The sequence below is a fragment of the Vulpes lagopus genome, chromosome 8, assembly GCF_018345385.1.
Source record: "Vulpes lagopus strain Blue_001 chromosome 8, ASM1834538v1, whole genome shotgun sequence".
NCBI lineage: Eukaryota > Metazoa > Chordata > Mammalia > Carnivora > Canidae > Vulpes > Vulpes lagopus.
The window spans coordinates 133,164,931-133,185,592 of NC_054831.1; the positions used below are offsets into that span (position 1 = coordinate 133,164,931).

A 20,662-nucleotide genomic window follows, 5' to 3' on the forward strand; every position below is an offset into this window, starting at 1 on the left:
GAATAAATGACATTATTTTATGAGCCCCAGACTCCACTAGGAGAACTCGAGACACGGTGAAATGGTGACTTCCACAAGCTTAGAATTTAACTCTGAAGTCCCAATTCCCAGCACCCTGCCTGAAACATTAATGTGCCCCATTCGGGGTGCCCCCCGCCGCACGCCTCAAGACACGGCTGTTCCACTGGATTTATTTAATGATCATTTGAAAATGCCTTCAAAATGTTCCTTCGGTACAATGCCAAGTGAAACATTCGACTTAACGGATTCCCAGTTTATTGTTCGCAGAGCGTACATGCAAGCATCGGTACCATATAACTGGGGGTCTGGAGCTACTTCAACTGTAGGAAATCATATTGCATTTGTCAGTCTGGGGGAAAGTTTTCTGCTGGGAGCAATTTGAAAGGAATAGTTAGGTGTCTGTGTTTCTAAGTAAGATGATTTAAAAAACAAGAAGTCCTTAACTCTCAGGAAATGCTTAACATTGGTTTGTTGGGTGAGTGCCAAGTGTTCTGGGGGAATATATACTTTATCAAACAAACCCATTCCAAGGGGTCACATAAGTCAAGTGGATACTTGTGGATATTAGCAAGATAGTGGTTTTCCCATGGTTTTCCCCCCACTCCCATGCTAATTATAAGTATCTTTAGTCTCCTGGGAAACATGAAATTAAAGCCAATCAAGCAGACAGCAGAGTCTGTTGGAAAGGGCACACGGCACTGTTCTCGGGATGGTTGCAAAGCAATTCCTGCTCCTCTGGTCCCAACCGGCACTCCTGATTGCTCATCCCCAGCGTGCCACCAAAATGAAGCAGTCGCTCTTGCTCCATCCCAATCTAGTATGATCTGGTGTTCACCAGACTACTGGCTCATTACCTACAGGTCTACTTTAGAAGTTGTGAGTTGGCAAACCACGCGCCACAGGAGGCCCGCACATGTGTTTTGTTAGACCCAAAAGGTTTTTAAAGAAAACAACTCAAACTGGTGGCCAACATTTCAAAACCAGTAGATTCCACATAAAAGTCCAGATTTCCGGCTTCACTTGAAAAATCTGAAGATCCAGCAACACTGGGTTCATGTTACCCTGTGAGACAGCAACTGACAGGACCTGAGCTGAAGCTGCCCCTTCAGGTGAAGTGAGCAAAGCCGACATGCAACGGTCCCCACAGTACTGCTTCACTTGCTACATTGCTAGCATAATCCCGGTAGGCATCTGAATTTATATGACTCCACACTTATTATTTTTTTTTTTCAGGTCTGTAGTTATCCCTGTTCAGAAGAGAGGCCATCATGCAGCATCTGAAAGGAGGCAGGGTGAGGCAGTGGACACGTCCTGGGCTGGTGGTTAGTAGGGGGATGAATGCCTTGACAACCATCTTCAAGGTCAACAAAGGAAAAGAACTGGAAGCAATAGGTCTGAGCTGCAGCGAGGCAGATTTAGACTCAGTCTAAGAAAAGACTTTCAAACAACCACCTGGGGCCTATTCCTGCTCCCATCATGGCCTATCTACACAGGCCTGAGTTAAAGAATGCTTTGAACGCCAACAGGCTTGTTCACTGAGCAAGGGGATCACTGAGGACTCTTACAGCTCTAAAATTCTCTGATGCCTTACCTTCTAGGGGGTAGATAATATACGGTATAGTATATAGCACAGTCACATAGGCTTGCATTTGAATCCCAGCCCCATCCCTTCATTAAAATAGATCTTATTACAGCAAATGAAGACAGAATTCAGGCTGTATCTGCCAAGTGAGGACCAGGATGATCTGCAGGCACGTCACATTCTGATCATGGTGGTATGTGAGGTCACACCTCAGTGGTACGTGGCCAGTATGTTCCTTGAAGATGGCTGACATTTCTAGTGTCAACCATTCACAAAGAGATAGATACTGACGAGGAGAGAACTAGGAGGGCAGGCAGGTCTTGGGCACAGAAGGAAGGTATTTTCTTGGTTGTAGCTTTTCTCCGGAATCTGGTAGTGGCCCTAGGAAAGTAGGCTCTTACCTCACTGAGCTAATAAGTCAAGAGCTAAGAAGATGGCAGATGAGTTTTATGTGATTCTGCTTACTCTCATTACTCCTCAATCTTTAGCAGTCTTACTTAAATATTTTCTAAAAAGTACGTATACGTATATGTGTGTATACGCATGTATATATGGTATGTATATGTCAAACCTTCAAGAAGGGAAACCTATAAAAATGTCTGCCATAAGCGATGATCCTGGACAGAAAAAGCAAATAGTAAACACACTTATTCTCTTGCAGGGAAAGTCATTTAAATAACTTATCCAGATATCAGCTTACCTTAAGATCCAATGGTAGCTTGTTGGAAGTGAACACACTCAGCTTGATCTGGGGAATGCTGATTTTGAGATTTTCAAAGTAGTATCGAATTGGTGTTCCACCTTGCTCAACCGTCTTTTCATGGAGGTTTTCATCATACTTTTCCACCTCTAGTACAAGAGTAAAATTGTGAAAAAAATCTCCTGAAGTCTCACGATTCAAATGCTAACATTGAAAAAAATTCCTAGAAAATGTACACATCTCTCTAAGTTTAGTTTTTCAGGATTTGGTAATACGTATGGTATCCTGATGCCATTTCTTTGCAAAAGAGATCTGTTTCATGTTGCTTATCAAAAAGTACAACAGCCTAATCTTTTGATTTGTGACTCTCTACCATCTGGCAGATCTCATCTTTGGAAAAAATCATGCAGGTGGGGAAGCCAGAGGTCATGGGTGTGTTTGCTGGCAATGAGTTTTCTAAAACCCTGCTGTTACGCTTATCATCAGTGACCCAGATTATCTGCATTTCTTTCTTTTTTTTTTTTTTTCCCTGCATTTATTTCATAAGACGATACCCAAATATCATCCATTGGAGTAGAGTTTAACTGAATCATAATGAACATGACCAATTAAATAACGCATCTGAGTGAAACAGAATGCCTTTAAAAAAAACAGGCTGCAGGCTATAAAGCACTGACGTCACGACAATAAGCACCCTCTTTCCCAAATGGTGGGCATTTGGGAAAGCAGCACAGTCAAGGCAGATTTTTTTTACTCCTCGTAAGTGAAAAGGAGTACCACGGGCTGGCACATGGCAATGTGCTCTTTCACTTGCTCCTGTGCCCACACCCTCTGGTCAGCCATTTTCACTTGGCTTTATGTGCCTTCGAAATAAAACCAAGGAGACTGTACAGGTCTGCCTAACAAACAAACCATGTATACTATAAGCTATTATGGTTCTATTTATAGAAAACAAGGGACTAGGTTTTAGAAAATGTTACTGCCACAGAGACCTGCCTATCTGTATTCAGGGAACGGAAACGGCCAGAGAAAGTGGAAGAGATGCTCCAGGAAAAGACAGGCCAGGAGCTTACAAACATCTAAATCAACTATACAATACTTGGTAAGAAATTTATTTAGAGCAACTTACAAGAAAAGCACGTCCAGTAAAATTTAAAGTAAAACTTCCCAGGAAGGTGCCAAAACAGACTGGCTACCCGGCAGGCAGACCCTCAACTGGCTATCTGAATACAAAAAAACACCAGTGTTCCAACCCAAAGTGGAAAACACAGTCTTAAGCAGACAGGATCTTGCTCTTGATTCCAAATACACTTAACGTTTAAATTCTACGTCTGAGTTAAAGAGCAAAATTATTTTTCTTGCATGGTGTGTAAGTATATACATATGCACACATGTCCCCCAGTGACTTTTTTTTTTCTCTAGCCCATGTGGGCATATAAATGTACAAGTCCACATTACCATGTCTTTAGGCTTAGTATGCAATTTAGTCTTCAAAAGACTAAGTATTACCGACTTCTTTCTAAGCTCTATATTCAATCTTACAAAGGTGATGAGGAGGAAACTAAAATACAGAAACAAAAGCTACATGATTTCTGTAGTGACTGTTGGAACATGGAGGGTTTCCAAGAGCTTCTCTCACTCCCCTCTCCAAAGAGTCAAGTAGCTAGGAAGCTTGGTAATGACACTGAGGCATACAGGCATGGATGTAAAAAGTTAAGAAGTTAAGGCTAGCCAATTTTTTGTCCTCGCATAAACCAACGGAACGGCCGAAGGGATTTGATTCTTGCCAGAGTCTGTTTACTAAACAAACGTTAAGAAGCAAAGTGCTTTGCTAAATGACAAACATCATTTCTATTATCCTCAAACAGATGAGTCAAAAAAAATCCACAGCGAAGAGGAAAAGTATGCTGCTTCCCAAAGGCTTAACCCTGGATACCCCAGGACAACTCCAAGAAGCTTCCTCCGTGTCCACATCAGCCATCAGCTCTCCTCCCCCATCAATAGGCTGAACTTGGAAAAAGCCGCTGAAACACAGGCCTCAGCTTCTGAGCTCGAGCTCTGAGGTGGAAAGGGAGCTTGTCGGGCACTCAGAGGCTACCCATCTTCACAACCAGACTAAAAAATGCCATTCTTGGGTCAGTTCCCAGACACAAACTTAGAACATTTGACATACCTGATTCTGCTTGATCGTAGCCAAAAAAACTCAGCAGCTTGAGGAGCAGTTTCTCCTCAATTTGCACCGTGAATCTCTGAGCTGTAATCATCAGATGCTAGAGAGAAAGAAATTCTGATTAATAGTGTAAACACCAGAAGGAATTTTCATCTGTGCCATTAAGAAGGACACATCGCCAAATGATTTCTGGCTCATCTCTCTCTACATTGTCATCATTAGCCAAAAATTCCAGAAGAGGTTTAATACAGTTTGCCACCCTATTGTTTGGTTTCCAGGGCATCTGTATCTCCTTAGTCAGGATCGCGCTTGCAGATGGGCTGCGGTGGACAGGGTTATGGTGCTGAGCTCACATGGACAGCAGCTAGTTTAAGGAGCAGTAGGATTGGAGGGCCCCCACTGGTAATGGTGACAAAGGCCCGAAATATGGAAGCAACCTCTTAGCTCCCACTTTTCCAGAATTTGCTGCCGTTATCAGCTCACTCATACGTGAAAAATTCTCCAGGAAAGAAAGTTTATCTCTTTTGAACAACATGCTTTTATTAAACAGCGTGTTAGCTTATGTGGGAGGACATGTGTCCCGAGGTCAGACCCCTCCTACCACTCCCTTTCTAATTATTCTATTTTAATAACACATCTGGATCATGCCTGGTCCTGACCAATCTGGAAGATGTTATGCTTTCCCACAGAGACTTTTTACTCTGACAAATACAGGCTCTGCCCCTACAGATTGGGCACTCTCACATGCAGTCGAAGCCACAGTTGAGAATACAAGGTGCTAAGAGCAGTTATTGTAAATCCCTCTACAACACGCAGTTAAGTCCACAGGACAACTTCCAGCCACACCCTGCACTGCTGTTCAGGGACTCAGCTGTAAGGGAACCCATCAGCCTCCTGCCACCATGCCAAGCCCACCAGGCTCTCCCCTCAGCCTACCTTATAGATGTTGGTCAGTGCGCTCTTACTGGGGAACTTTACTGCATTCACTTGCACGGCAGGGCCGGTCTCGATGACCTCATTCTCGTTGCTCAGGGGAGTCACGTAGAGCATGAAGGGCTGAGTAGTTCCAATGAGCTGATTGTCCACCTGGCACATGAAGAAGCAGCAAAACAAAACAAGAACAGACAACTGCTCAGTTCTCAGCTGTCTACCATTGAGTGGGGTCTCATCCTACGCAGGACACTCAGAAAGTACTGCTGCCATTTTGCTCTAGAAAAATTCATTCTGAGATCCCTGGGTGGCTCAGCAGTTGAGCGCCTGCCTTTGGCCCAGGGCGTGATCCTGGAGACCCGGGATCGAGTCCCCTGTCAGGCTCCCTTCATGGATCCTGCTTCTCCCTCTGCCTGTGTCTCTGCCTCTCTCTCTGTCTATCTCTCATGAATAAATAAATAAAATCTTTAAAAGAAAAAAAAAATTCATTCTCGCTGCAGAGCAGCACTAAGTGCAGTAGGGATGGCAACAGAAGCTCTCCTTCATGAGGTGAGTACTATGTGCCAAGCACCAAGCTAGCCTGATGCAGGATCTGAGTCACAGGACACCTGTCAAGAGTTACTGCAGTCAGGGTCCCACTGCAGCCCTAACCACCGCCTCCTTATGGCACAGATGAAGGAGCTGAGGAGAGAGCCCCTTGACTTCAAGCCCAGTGCTCCTGACCACTAGGATACAGATGAATGAAGTGAAGCGACACCAGACCGTGAAAACTAGGGAATGAGTGCTTGCCTGGCCACCAAATGGAAATAGCGACCTTTCCCAAAGTCGAGTCCCTGTTGGGAATGAAATGATGAAGCGGCATCAGGCACTGCTCTATTCGCCCACAGCCGTCAGCACCATAGCTGAGTGTGCACTCTGCACCGCGCTATGGTTGTGGATGGCAAAAGGCTCACGCGGGGAGCACCCACCCCCACTTGCTTGTGTCAAAGCTCCGAATCAGGATGAGGGAAGAGAACATCCGTTGGGAACCTCTGTGTGTACTTCTCACACATTACTTAGCACATCCCTTACTACAACCCTAAAGGCTAAGATTATTCCTCCCCATTTTACAAACGAGTAAACAGAGCTTAGGGAACTCAGATCACTTGCCCACATTCACACGGCTAAGTGAAACGAAGAGTTGGGACTCAAATGGAGGTGTTTCTGGCCCCAAATCCTGTGACCCTCCCATTATGCCACACGGCCTGCCACACAGCCACCTGTAGAGCCGGCTGGCTCTCAAGCTGCTGAGATAAGGGTGAGGGACTGTGAACACGTTTTCCTACTTCCATCCTTGCCCTGATCGTGTACTCCCTGCACAGCAGCAAAGCGATCTTTCAAAAATACAAATCAAGTCATGTCCCTCCTCCCTTTACATCTGTCAGTGGCTTCCTTTCCTCTTGGGATGAAACCAAACTTCTCGCCACGCCTCCAGAGCCTGCATGACACAGACAGTGCCTACTTCCCCGTCTTTAGCACACAGCACTCCCCTCCAGGTCCGCTACAACCCCCACACATGAGCCTGCTGGCTATTCCCCAAAAGGGGGGCAACTCTCCTCTCAGAGTCTGAATTCTGAGGGAAAGCTTCTGACCCTAACATCCTTCTGCACTCATTCTCTTCCTTCAAGCTCAGCTCTCACTTCTTCGGGAGGATCTTCCCAGGCCACTTCACCTAAAGAGCAGCACCATCCTTCTGTATTCTTTTTAGCAATTCCCACCAGTGCTAATCATTATACTCGCCTGCTTGGGCCCTTACAGGCTGCCTCCTTCCCGAGGCTGTAATTAGCCCAAAGGAAGCTGAGCCTTCATCTTCTGAGTCACGGCTGTATCGCTAGAGCCTAGTGCCATGCCCGGGGCACTGCTGCTGCTCTAAGAATTTACTCACTAAATGAATGACCTGTCATATCCAATAGAGGAAACACAAAAGTTCTCACCTTACTCTAACCTCTCCTTTATTCTTTCCCCAAACACATTTGATACAAGATGTATAAGAGTTATGAATTCTAGTTTTATTCTGCCAATTAGATTAGATGCTCCCTAAGGACGGGACCATTATTTTCTATTTTTAAACATCCTTTTTCCCAATGCTGTCATCAGAGTAAACTCTCAAATCTGTTTACTTTCTATGACTTACAGCCCACATTAAATCAAGAGGTATTATAGCAGAAAAAAAATTTTTGATTAAAAAGTTAATGAAATTCACAAAGCTCAAATGGCTCCTTGAATTTTCTGAGGTTAAAAAAAAAAAAGACAAAGAAATGTAGGTACAAGATAATAACTTTCTATCTGTCCTCAATCAAATGGGATGTGATTAGCCTGAACAATTTGCTCTTTGTGATATAAGACAAAAGAAAACATTTTTCTGAAAGGAGTTTCGGTATGGACAGCAGCGCATGGAGTCCGCAGGAGGACACCCTGGAGATGGGCACAGACTGCCCACTTCCAGGAGGAACACAGGGTGCCCACCTGGGGAAAGAACCACAGTCTAGGTCTTTGGCTCCTTCTTCTGGAAATGTTTACCAGGAACTGGTTTCCTGGACACATTAATCCTGCTGGCAGCTGGAAAAAAAAGCTGTAAGCATGATGCTACAAACAGAATAGCTGTCTTGACGGCATGACAACAAAACTCTAGCGGAGGGTAGCGCCGGTGGCCCAGTGGTTTGGCGCTGCCTTCGGCCCAGGGTGTGGTCCTGGGGACCTGGGATCGGGTCCCGTGTCGGGCTCCCTGCGTGGAGCCTGCTTCTCCCCCTCCCTCTGCCTGTGTCTCTGCCTCTCTCTCTCTCTCTCTGTCATGAATAAATAAATAAAATCTTAAACAAAAAAAAAAAAACAAAAAAACCTCTAACGGAGACTGTCAAAATCAACCTTATCAGAGCTCTGAAAGTTAACCAAACGCTTGCAACAATCCAGGGATCATTTACTGGAGAAAGTTAGCTGAAAGGCAGCATGAACGGCCAGCTCTGTGGCATTCCCATGGTCCCCTCCGCAGGTCTGCAGTGGCCTTGAAAGTCAAGAGCCAGCCACACAACCCAGTGGCCAGTGCGGGGACAGGACGAGCTTTCAGCTCCTCCCAAAAGCTCCGTCCCCCAGACAACTGTCAAGTTTTTGGCTTCTCTGGCACCTCTCCTTCTCCTGGTATTAGTGATTTGTGTCTTCTCTTTTTTTTTTTCTCCTGATCAGACTCCTTAGAAGTTTGTTAGTTTAACTGATCTTCTCAAAGAAACAGCTTTTGACCCATTTCTTCCTTTTTTTCCATGGTTGTTCACTGAAAGTGAATCACTGAAGTGATTTCCACTGGGATTCTTAGTTTTATTTCCTTTCTTCTGCTTATTTGGGACTTACTTTGTTGTTGTTTAGTTTCTTAAGATGACACCTGAGTCCATAGTTTCCCGAACTTTCTCCTCTAATACAGCTATAAATCTCCCTTCGGTACAGGTCCAGGAGCGTTCCACCAACTTTGACATGCTGTGTTTCTGTCTTTATTCAGTTCAAATATATTCTAATTTCTCTTTTGATTTCTTTTTTTATCTCTGAGCTATTTCAGAAGTGTGTTTTTTAGTTTCCAATCATCTGGGGGACTTTTCCAACTATCTTTCTGCTATTTCTACTTTGATTCCGTTGTCATCAGAGAATAGACTGTGTGTGACTTGAATCCTTTTGCACTTGGGCGTTGCTTTCTGGTCCAGAATATGGTCTCTCTTGGAAGTTTCCTGCGCACTAGGGAAGAACATGTTTTCTGCTGTTGCTGGGTGGGCTGCTGGATAAACGTCAATTGGGCTACTTGGCTGGCAGTGCTATTCAAGTCTCATATGCCTTTGATGAGCTGCTGTTTATTTGATAATTCTATCAATTATTCAGAGAGAGTAGTGAAATCTTCCACCATAATTATGTACTTGCCCATTTCTTCTTTCACTGCTATCAGTTTTTGCTTCCTGTATTTCAAAGCCCTACGTTCAGGTACATAAATAGTCGGGATCGTTATATCCTCTTGATAAACCGTCTCTTTTATCATTAGGAAATTACCTTCCTTATTCCTGTTAACATGCTTTGCTCTGTAATAGATTCTGACAGGAATCTAGCCGTTCCCACTTTCTTAGGACTAGTTCCAGCTCAGTATGTCTTTTTTCCATTCTTTTTAACCTACTTGTGTCTTTAATTTACTATGTTCCTTGGAGGCAGCACATACTTGGAACTCGATTTTTAATCCAATCTGATCATCTCTGCCTTTCAGTTGGAGGTGTTTATTAACATTTATGTTTATTTAATTGGTACAGTTAGGCTTGAATGAGTCTACCATCTTGCTATTTGTTTCCTATTGTCTCATCTGTTCTTTCCCATGTTTTCTGCTTGTTATGCCTTCTCTTGGGTTATTCATCTTCTCTCCTTTGTTGGATTATCAGTTGTAGCTCTTTGTTGCCTTAGGGTTTATGGTACTCATCTTTAACTTACCAGTTTACATTCAAATCATAGCAGACTACTGTGCTTTTAAGAACATTACAGTTAACATACTTCCACTTCTCCCCTACCCCTGCTTCATGCTATTGTCATTTTACCCTAACGTGTTATAGACTCCAAAATTTAGTGCTGTCAGTTTTGTCTAAGTAGTTATCTCTTAAAGAGATCTAAAAGATTAGAAAATAATATTTACCTGTGTATTTATCATTCCAGGTGCTTTTCATTCCTCTGTATAGATCCAGATTTCCAGCTACTACCATTCCCTTCTGCCCGAATGTTATTATTATTATTATTTTTTTTTTTTTTTTAGCATGACGCTGGTAATGAGCTCTTTTAGCTGTTGCACGTCTAAAAGCATTTTTATTTCATTCTAGTTTTTGAAAGATATATTCACTGGGCACAGAATCCTAGGCTGGCAGTTTTTCTAGTACTTTAAAGATGTTACTATCTTCTCACTCACATCATTCCCAATGAGAAGTCAGCTCTCATGCTCACTTTTGCTCCTGGCATGTGACAGGTCTTGTTTAATCTGGATATATCATTGCTTTTGAGTAATTATGACATACTTTGGTATAGTTTCCTTCATGTGTGTGCATGCACACGCATGCATGTTTGGGTTTGTGCTTGAACTTCTGTGGGTTTAGTTTGGAAAATTTATGGCCAAGATTTCTTCAAATATTTTTTATATGCCCTCTTCTCACTCTTAGCCTTCAAGGACTCCAATTATCCATATGTTAGGTGTTTGAGGTTGTCCCATAGGCCACTGATGCTGTTTTCCTTTTATGGATTATTTTCCTCTGGGCATTTCAATTTGGACACGTTTCATTGCTATATCTTCAAGTCCACTAATTTTTTTTCTGTACTGTGTCACCTGCTATTAATTGAATGCAGTGTGTTTTTCATTTCATTTTAATCTCTAGAAATTTGAATCTTTCATATCTTCTATGTCTCTACTTAACTTTAGAACAACGTACAATGCAGTTATTATAACAGTTTTAATGTCCCTCTCTGAAAATTCTAACATCTGTGTTAGCTCTGGGTTAGTTCGACTGATTATTCTCATTATATATTGTGTTTTCCTGCCCCTTTGCACACCTGGTAATTTTTGACAGGATGCCAGATATTGTGAATTTTACTTTGCTGGGTGCTGGGTATTTTTGTATTCCATTAAATCTTGAGCTTTGTTCAGGGATACAGTTAAATTACTTGGAAACAGATCGACCCTTTCCGATTTTCCTTTTATGATTTGTTAGGTAGGTCTGGAACAGTGCTCAGCAGAGGGCTAATTATAGTTCACTACAAAGGCAGGACTTGCTGGAGGATTCCTCCCAACGTCACATATGTTATTAGTGTTTCCAGTCTGGCTGGGGGAACAAAATCCATCTCCAGCCCTGGGTGAGCAGCAGATGCGTCCCTGATCCTTTTGGATGGTTCAGATGATAGTTTCCTTACATGCATCATTGATCTGTCCTCTGCTAAATGCTCACGGAACCCCTCTGCAGATCTCCTGAGCTTTCTTTCTATGCAGCATGTTCTTCCCAGGTAGGCTACCCTGTGAACTTAGATGTCTCAGTCTTGGATCCCTCTGCTCTGCCTGTTTAGCTCATTCACACTGCTGGGCTCTGTCTCAGTCTCCCACCTCACAATGCCATAGTCTGGAAACGTTCTCAAGGCAGTAACTGAGGTGAATGCAGGGCTCAGCTCTTTTGTTCCCCACCTCTCAGGAGTCACAGTCTTTCGATGCCTGGTTTACTGTGCTTTGAACCTGCGGTCTCCTTATTTTATCTGAACTTGGGGGTTGCTTCAGGTGAAAGAGTAAATCTGGCCCCTGTTAGTACATCTTGGCCAGAAGCATAGTCCAGTTCCTTTATTTTTTTTCTCTGTATAATGAACTTCGATTCCCCTAATGATGGTTAAATGATTTCCTATTATTTTTTCCTATTGGCAAATGGGGAATCATGGGCCACCTTCCTCCACGCCACTTTGACTAAATTATCTAAGTTACAGATGAACTGGCTACTATATAGAAAAACTGGTGAAATAAACATAGACAACAATTATTTTCATAGAATACTTTTTTGAAAGCCACAGTAAGATATTTCTGTCAAAGCATTAATGTTTTTAGAACACCAAACACTGGACCTAGGTAGGTACTCAGCAAGAACACAAGGAGATTCAACAAGTTCTAAACGCCCCTCCATTACCTGTACATCCTGTATGCTGAGCTCAAGCATGTGACTCGTTGCCAACTGTGTATAATGCACATTGATTCCTGTAAGACTTGCAAAAACCAGTTCTTCTGGGACTTTATTAATTAAGGACAACCCAATTCCACCTTCTAACTTCACAAGCACCTGAAAGGAAACCAAAATACAACACAATGACAGTTTAAAAAGAGGTCAAAAAAAAAAGAGGTCAAGGTAGCCAGGAGAGTACAAAATAAATGGCCTTATATCCCTCTACTTTACCTCAGAGCAGGTGAAAGCCACTTAGACAAGAGTCATATTATCCAACTCCAGCCTCTCACTAGGAGCCTTTCTCTCAGGGCACAGTGCACACCCCACCCCGAACTCCAAAGTGATAGGATATGACAATACCTCTCTCAGAGCACTGAGGACATTTGCATTTCATTACAGTTAAGTAACTGAGAATCCTTCTCCCTATTTGGGATGCAAGCTTTTAGTAAGCTAGTTACTGAACTTCCATAATATCCAACACAGTGCTTTACATGTAGGGCCTTAATTTTTTTCTAAATCACTGAATAAATACCCATTAAGTGTACATTTTCATCTTCACCTCAGATTCCTTTTTTTTTTTTTTTTAAAGATTTTATTTATTTATTCATGAGAGACACACGCAGAGAGAGAGGCAGAAACACAGACAGAGGGAGAAGCAGGCTCTATGCAGAGAGCCTGACGTGGGACTCAATCCTGGGACCCCAGGGTCATGGCCTGAGCTGAAGGTAGCACTAAACTGCTGAGCTACCCGGGCTGCTCCTCAGGTTCCTTTTCAAACTTTCACTTTCCAAAACCCAAACAAGTGAGAGAGGGAGAAAGATGACCAGAGAAAACTGGGGCCCCTCAAAAAATCTAGTTTGCCTATTCTTGATCCTCAGTCCTGTAAAAATTCATTTTTTTCTTTATTGTCATCTTACTTCAGCGATCATTATTACACTCCCATTCAACTTTAGCTGTCATTTAATTAACATGTTCACACGTTCATGTTGTGATAACATTAAACACCATGAAGCAACAGCTATGTTTAGAATTCACAAGGGCAGAGAGAAAATAGGTCTAAAACTGAGAAAACCACAGAGCAAAATTCTAAACAAATTAATGATTTAAGAAATAAGAAATGAATTTGCAATACTTAAAACTTACTTCCAATTCCTGCTCTGTGTCTGGGTTCTTTAATTTCTGTACCTCTTGTTCAGTAACAGGAAGTTCATCCACTTCATACGACGAACGATCACTTTTCCGTTGGGAGAAATCTGTTATCTGAAGTTGAATAAAACACTGTACTAAGAGGGCTCATACTTCCACAGTGAAACCCGTTCCATATCAACTGTAGAGGTCAAAAGTCACTATCTGCTCCATAATCCTATGGAAGTTAATGGTTTTGGAAGCACTGCCAAGTAAGACTTGGGTAATAATAAAGTAAACTGGTTTTAAGTCTACCCGGCAAATGCCAAGCTAGACCTTGAGAGCCTCAGATGGTGAGGGTCAGGCATCATCGACAGGTGATCTAGAATTACTGGTCAAGTCAAAGTATGCAAACCTCAACATCACTGCATTCAATGTTTGCCTTAAGAGTGCTTTTACAAGAGATATTGTGGATGATGATATACCTCAGAGAGTTCACTGGTGCACACCAGCATCTTCCCTCTTTCCCTCAGCTCTTTCATTACACCGTGACCTGATAAACCTGTATCTCCAGTACAGATCTCTCTCCCTTGAGCGTCAGACCCATATTTACACTGACTGCTGGACACTTTCATGTGGACAGCATTTACTAACAAGTCCAAAACATAACTCCTCATTTCTCTCAGAAGTCAGCTCTGTGTTCTTATCTCAGTGACATGGATTACTGTCCTCCAAGTTGCCCAAATCAGAATCCTGAAGGCCATTCCTGGCTCCTTCCTCTCTCTCATCCTCACCACCTTCCATTGATCACTACATCTGCCAGACTCTACTCCTCAATAAGTTCCCATTTCTGCTTGGTTCTCGCCAACCTCTTCAGGAGCACCCCTGCCACGCTCCAGTCCGGGCTGCCATAATCTCTCATCCAGATCACTGCAGTTGCCCTCAGCTGGTCTTCTATCTCTAGTTTTCATCTGCTCTACTCCTCCACATTGGAGACAGAATGAGCAATGTAAAATAAATTTCTGGTCGTGTCATTCCCTGACTGCACTGTCACAGAAAACCCACATAACTTGTAGCATCTATCAGGCTTTTTGTAATCTGGCCCCTGCTTCTGTCTCCAGCATTATCTTGGCGCATACTCTCTGTGCCAATTGGGCCACTCCCTTTTATCTCCAGGCCTTCGTTTATCAACTTTGCAAATCCTATATGATTTATTACGTTTTTGGCTTCTTGTTTGTCTACCCCTCCAGAATGTGAGCTCCAAGACCGCAGGGAATTTTGTCCATTTGTTCAGTAGTATGTACTCAGTACTGAGAATTGTGCTTGGCTCTAAGAAATGCTCAGTAAATAACTGTTGAATGAGCACTATTATTAGGGCACAGCTCCTCCACCTTCCCTTTTGATTTGGCTAACTCCTTTCAGTCAAGGACTGAAAACTCAGCTTAAATATTACTCCTCTTAGGAAGCCTCCAAGTCCGGGAATGTAAATCCTTCCCGTGCACTCTGTAGAACACCCTCCACTTCTGCTTTCAAAACACAATACTGTCATTGTCTGACCAAGGACCTCATGTATCTTTTTATTAATGTTGTTGATATATCAATTATTTAAATATTTACAAAATATAATGATTGAAAATAATCATATGTACTATTCTCGGTATTGCCTTCTTTAATTCTCATACCTTTTTTATATCATCTTATATTTTTATACTTCGATTCTTTTAACAACTTTATGAAGTAGGTCTTATACCCCCATTTTATAAACAAGGACATTATACTCCCATAGCCAACATAAATGTTTCAATAAGTATTTGTTAAATGGATAACCCAATGTGTGGGGGGAAAGTACAGTGAGATTCACATCAGTTCTTATGATAAATTATCACCTGGAGTGCTCTAGTTGGTCCATCTGGGATGACTCTGATGGATAACATTCCGGAACCAGGTCTCATTTTTTGGTTGATAAACTGTTGTTCAGGTGGAACTGGCCCCAAAAGCTCCATGGAAGTATCAGGACCAAGAACAACTTCAGCTCCATCAAACAAACCAGAAAGCCCTCCTTTGGCCTAAAAGAATAAAGAGGTCTAAGAAAAGGGAAAGGCACTGACTTTGACAATTTAACATGTCATTTTAAACAAGTTATCAAATTTAAATTCTCTTTTGAAGTGTCATGGTCAATTTTTAACAAAGTATTTACTGTTTCTTCAGCTTTACTGAAGATGAAAACCAGGAGGATTATCTGGGAAAGATGGAAAGCTATGCTATATGAATTTAGGGAATTCTGAGTAAGAACGGAGTATATTGGTTTAGTCATAACTTCTAGTCATTAAAATAAGCTTTAAAAACGTACCAAAGTCCTGTTTCTCTGAGTATTCTCATTTGGGTTTGCTTAAAAATCTGAAACATTCTGAAAATAAATCAATTAAAACTATCATTCAGCTTTCCAATAAGAAGCAAATTCTAGAGTTGAAAACCTCCCCAAACAGGTCTACGGTTGGAGAGTCAGCTCAAATATTCAAAAGATGGCATCTCTTCTAAAATGAAACAGGGAACGGTGAATGTCATCTGAGAGCCAGCTATTCAGATCATTGGAGGAAAGTATCTTCTTTGCCCCAAGCAAAATGGAAGTTTACTGGACCATGCCTATCGAACAGCAGATACAGGGCTAGAGAAGACAATGGCTAGAGTGTCTCAATCCCCTTTGTTAATTTTTAAATATGAGTAACGAAAAGGAAACTCTGAGGTGGGTTTACAGGAGAGATTTCAACACGGAGAAAGCTTTTTATGATTGTTTTAAGTTGGGAAAGAAAGTGTGTACACAACCTTAACAGGGCAGTGTCAGAAGATGTTTAATGCCCTCAATTACTTTATTTAGAATAATAAGGTTGACACAAGCTTATTTCCCTAACCAAAGCACACCCTGCTCGGCTAAATACTGTTATTATGGGGTCATTCACAACCACAGAAATGATGAAATAGATTCAAGAAACAACAAACACCAGAAAAGGATTCCGAGGCGGGGTGGGGGAAGGGCTGTTCTAAGAGAATTCGAATTACATGGGCTTTAGGAACAAAACGGAAGGAAAGTCCAGGTCAGACCCAGGACCCAACAATTACAGCGCGCCCTCTCTTGCCTCCAGAAGCCTGAATTGTATTGCTAATTGAAAATCACAAATCCATTCCAGATGTGTGCCTCATAGAAGCAAGCAGCTTATGTTTGACAAGAAAAGCTCAGGGCAAGAGAGATAAAATAAATCTCACCAAACAGCAGGCAGAGGCTCCTTCTAATTTTGCTCATTGCCCTGGAGAACCTCCTCCCACTGTGAAGGGACAGGCTGGTGTCCACCAGGGACAAACACACTAAGAGTCCTCTAGCCAGGGACTGATGCTCTCCTATGTATCTTTTTTTGGGGTGAAGTCCTGGGCTGAGGCAGAGACTGCACCAGGTCACACATGTTGTTCAACTATATGCCCAAACCTCTGCGACAACATCCTACCTACTCATCTCAGACCCATGGCCTCATTTCTGGCCTGAAGACAGAAAGGCAGAAAATCCAAACTCCTGGTAATTTTCTAAACACATATTTGCTTAGAAAGTACCTGGCAGTTTACCATGAGGTAGACTGATTGAAGACAAAAGAAACTGACCAGCAATCTTCATTCTGACATTTGCTATAATAATTAAATGCTTATTTGGGCACCATTAAGAATGCAGAAATAAACAGAATCTAGAAAATATAGAACCCATAATGACCATCATCACCATCATCATCATCATCATCATCACCACCTCCTAGAACACTTCACAAAAGTCTGTTGTAGATATTAGATTAACTCCACAGGACTAAAACCAATCCGCTTAAGTTGGTGGTAGACCTTTAGCTGGCATTTTTCTTTCTTTCTTTTAAAAATTACACATAGGTAATTTATATTGCCAAAGAAAAACAATCCAGATAAGCCAAGAAAAAAAAAATCACATTACTTACAGGCAATCATTCCCAATACATTTTTTATATATCATATTCTTAATATTTTAAGAATATTTCCCCCTAAATACACACAGATGCACAACAAAAGATCCTTGAGTTTCCTAGCTATGTTTGTTTTATAATGATTTCCCCTTTTCAATGTATGTATCTTAATTGAGACTTTGCTTCGAAGGCGGTTCAACCACGGCTTGCTGCAACTGAGGGCGTCAAACACTACTGACCTGGACGACCAACCCATGCAAACCACAGGTCAGTTTTCCTTCCCGGAAACTCCATGTCTGAGTTGTGCTTCGCCTGCGATCAGGCTTTCTTAGCATCAGTGGCTCATATCTGGAATATGGGAAAATGCAGTGAGTCCTCGGGGTCAAATATGTTAGGCCTAAAGAGAATATCAGGATTGTGGTTTTCCTCTTTTTTCTTCCAATATCCTCCACCCTTAAAACTAATGGGCAGATAGCCTGAACCCCATGGCAGCTAGATATCTCTTAATGAGAGAAGAGGAATAAGACAAAATGGAAAGCAACAGACGGGACACAAAGGAGTTCCAATATTTTTAAGGATTCACAGTAAATGAAATAATCAGGTCCCTGCATTCCCACAGCAATAAGCTGTCATCAGTTTGAGAAGGGTCGTCTGCCAAATAGGTCTGAAAATATTTTCAAGAAGCTTTGTCTATTAAATTTCCAATTATTTTTCTTTTATATTGGGTTTTCACTTTAAAGTCATGTAAACTCTTTTGAAAATGAATAAGGTATCAACTGGAAACAAATACACTGACTGCATAAAGAAACTAAGGCACAAGAAAAAAAAAAAAAAAAACCGGGGGAGGGGGGGTGGGGAAACTAAGGCACAGGCAAATCAAGTAACTTAGTTACCAAGTAACTTAGTTGTCCCTGATAACTGATTTGAATCCGAGGCGTTGGTCATAAAAACGCATTTGATTATTCTCTCAATAATTTATTTCTGCTTTTAAAAGATTTAACAAGATTCTTAAAAATTTCTTTAAAACTCTGCTCACTTCTAGGGAGGAATGGAGTGGAGGTTTAGTGCAAAGAGATAATTCACTTTTTCATAACATGTCCTTCTTACTGTTGGATGTTTTTTTAAACATCTGCATGGGCATTTCAACACCAGCTTAACAAAAATAAAATAAAGGCCCCAAAACTCGTATTTGGGAATGTCAGCGGTCTCTCGCTGAAGAAAACCACAATATAAAATATAAAAATTCTTACTTCATTTACAGACTCACTTTTTGGTGTGAATCTCCACCGAAACGGAGTTTAGAAGCAATGGGCTCGCATCAGAAGTTGCCTAGAAAAGTACCTGTTGTCGGTTACGGCAGCGAGACCAGCGATGTCCAAGACGGCGGAGCCCTCGGGGGAGCGGGCCGCAGGGGGCCTGTTGGGGTTGTGAGGCACCGAAGACCCCTCGTGGGCCAGCATGCCCGCGCCCGTCATCCTCCACAGCTGGGAGCGCTTCCCGGGCTCCTGCGGGCAGAGACACGTCACGGGCAGCCACGCCTCAGGCAAGGGCGTCAAGGGCTTCCACGCGGGCTACGTTCCCAAGTGGAAACTCCCGTCAAAGGCACTGCCTACACTCTACGTGCTCAACTCTGCCTTCCAGTGCTGTCCGTCCAAGCTGCGCTGTGGCTGAAATATGCCGAACTCTTGTACCACACAAACGTTACAAACAGTGCACTTAATTTGAAGAATGTATTCTTTGCATATACTCAGTATTTTCTAAGCAAACTAGTGGGTCGGGGTTCAATCCGGTTTCCATTAGCTGCACTGCTAGGGTAACTGCTGTCCCAGGTGGTGACCGTCGGGTACCCTTACCTTCAAGAGGGATCCAGTTCTACAAAGTATATACGATATTCTTTATATTTGATCACTGGTAATCCTCAGAACTGGCAGACCACTAGAATTTACCAGATGTCTTCTCCCTTTTCGTGTTTACAATGGAAGTATACTATATTGCTGGTTTCTAATTTATAAATTGATTATATTCAAATACAGCTGACTGAATTCAAAGGTTATACTAAGTTGCGGTTAATTCTAAATATAGTTTCTTCTTTGGAATATTTTATACACAGCACTTGGACTTCCAGGTCAACCCACGGAAATCTATAGATTCCGTTATATTTCAAATGTAATAATAACAACAATACACTGAGAATTTACCATGTGCCAGTCAGTGATCCATGGGACTTCCATGTAGTAGCTCATTTAATCCTTAAAACAATCCAATGACACATATTCTATTATTATCTTTATCACAGGTAAGGAAGTTATTTTCTTCAAGTTACAAAGAAACTTCCCCCTGGCCACATAACCAGTAGGCGGTGATTTCACCTCCACAGCCTGATTTCAAAGCCAACATACTTAACTATTTTACTCACATGCCTTTCTAACACAATCCAGATATTCTAGTTCAGCACCCCTAACTATCTAGGACACTTCCTGTGTGAAGGTAACTCCCCCAGCTAGACCTGTCAGGATCACATCCACTCTTCCAGCTGGGAGCTCCTCCAGAGCAACCAACACTTGTGGGTACCGTACACAGGGCACTGGGTACCATGCTGCCCTGTGCAGGAAACACAGCTTGGGCATTACATTCCACAGTCAAAACTAACAAAGTCATATGAATGCTGGAGTCTAGCACCGGGATTTGAGATCCAGCTGCACCATTTAGGAGCTGAGTGACCTTGGACGGTTACTAAATCCCTCTTAGAGCCTCTGCTTCCTGATCTGTCAAAGGGGGAAATTCAGCTCCCTTTTAGGGTTCTTGTGATAAGTGTAACAAATAGAAGGCACTTAGCGCATGCCAGGCACAGGGTGTGGCCTCACTAAATGTTTACTGTGTTATTCTGACTACAATTCTTCACCCAGCACTTTATGTACCTCTTAGTTGATCTTTCTCACAAACCTGTTAGATCAGTAAGAAAATGAGGCTCAGTGAGGAATGTAAAATACCAGATATCATATATCTTTAAGTGGCAAAACCAAAACTCAGACCCAGAAAGATATGCTCCTCTTTTTCCTGTTTGCTACGGCCTCCTGTGTCCGTAAAGACAGAGGAAACTGAGCTGCACACATGCAATCCCCACATGCTCACTTCTGCGTTCAAAATGAGAAAGCACCTCGATCCGAGGTGCCAAAACCACATGGGAAAACAGCTCAATTATCCTGCAGGTGTTCCAGATTGGGAATCAAAGCACAGATGCTGGATGAAATCGAGTTTTCATACAGGGATTCCTCTAGTGTCTGCCCTTACGTGTAGACTCATTAGAGTTGGAAACTACCAACATTTCCATTTAAAAATCTGAGATGTACAATCAATTAATCAATCAAAATCTGAGATATACCATTCTCCTTCCAGTTCCCTAGCCTACCTTCCCTTACAATTTAGCCCTAA

At 42.3% G+C, this 20,662-nt stretch overlaps 1 protein-coding gene across 6 annotated transcripts in view; it reads right to left on the reverse strand.

The window, feature by feature from the left end:
- Positions 1 to 20,662, reverse strand: part of VPS13D (vacuolar protein sorting 13 homolog D) — a 237,818-nt gene that overhangs the window by 90,118 nt on the left and 127,038 nt on the right. For all 6 annotated transcript variants that reach the window (XM_041765973.1, XM_041765972.1, XM_041765971.1 and 3 more), the window contains 8 exons: positions 18,572 to 18,735; positions 17,470 to 17,578; positions 15,146 to 15,325; positions 13,278 to 13,394; positions 12,102 to 12,251; positions 5,410 to 5,559; positions 4,477 to 4,573; positions 2,304 to 2,452 (listed from right to left, as the gene is read on the reverse strand). In XM_041765973.1, coding sequence (XP_041621907.1) covers positions 2,304 to 2,452; positions 4,477 to 4,573; positions 5,410 to 5,559; positions 12,102 to 12,251; positions 13,278 to 13,394; positions 15,146 to 15,325; positions 17,470 to 17,578; positions 18,572 to 18,735 — 1,116 coding nt within the window. The remainder of the gene's footprint in view (positions 1 to 2,303; positions 2,453 to 4,476; positions 4,574 to 5,409; positions 5,560 to 12,101; positions 12,252 to 13,277; positions 13,395 to 15,145; positions 15,326 to 17,469; positions 17,579 to 18,571; positions 18,736 to 20,662) is intronic.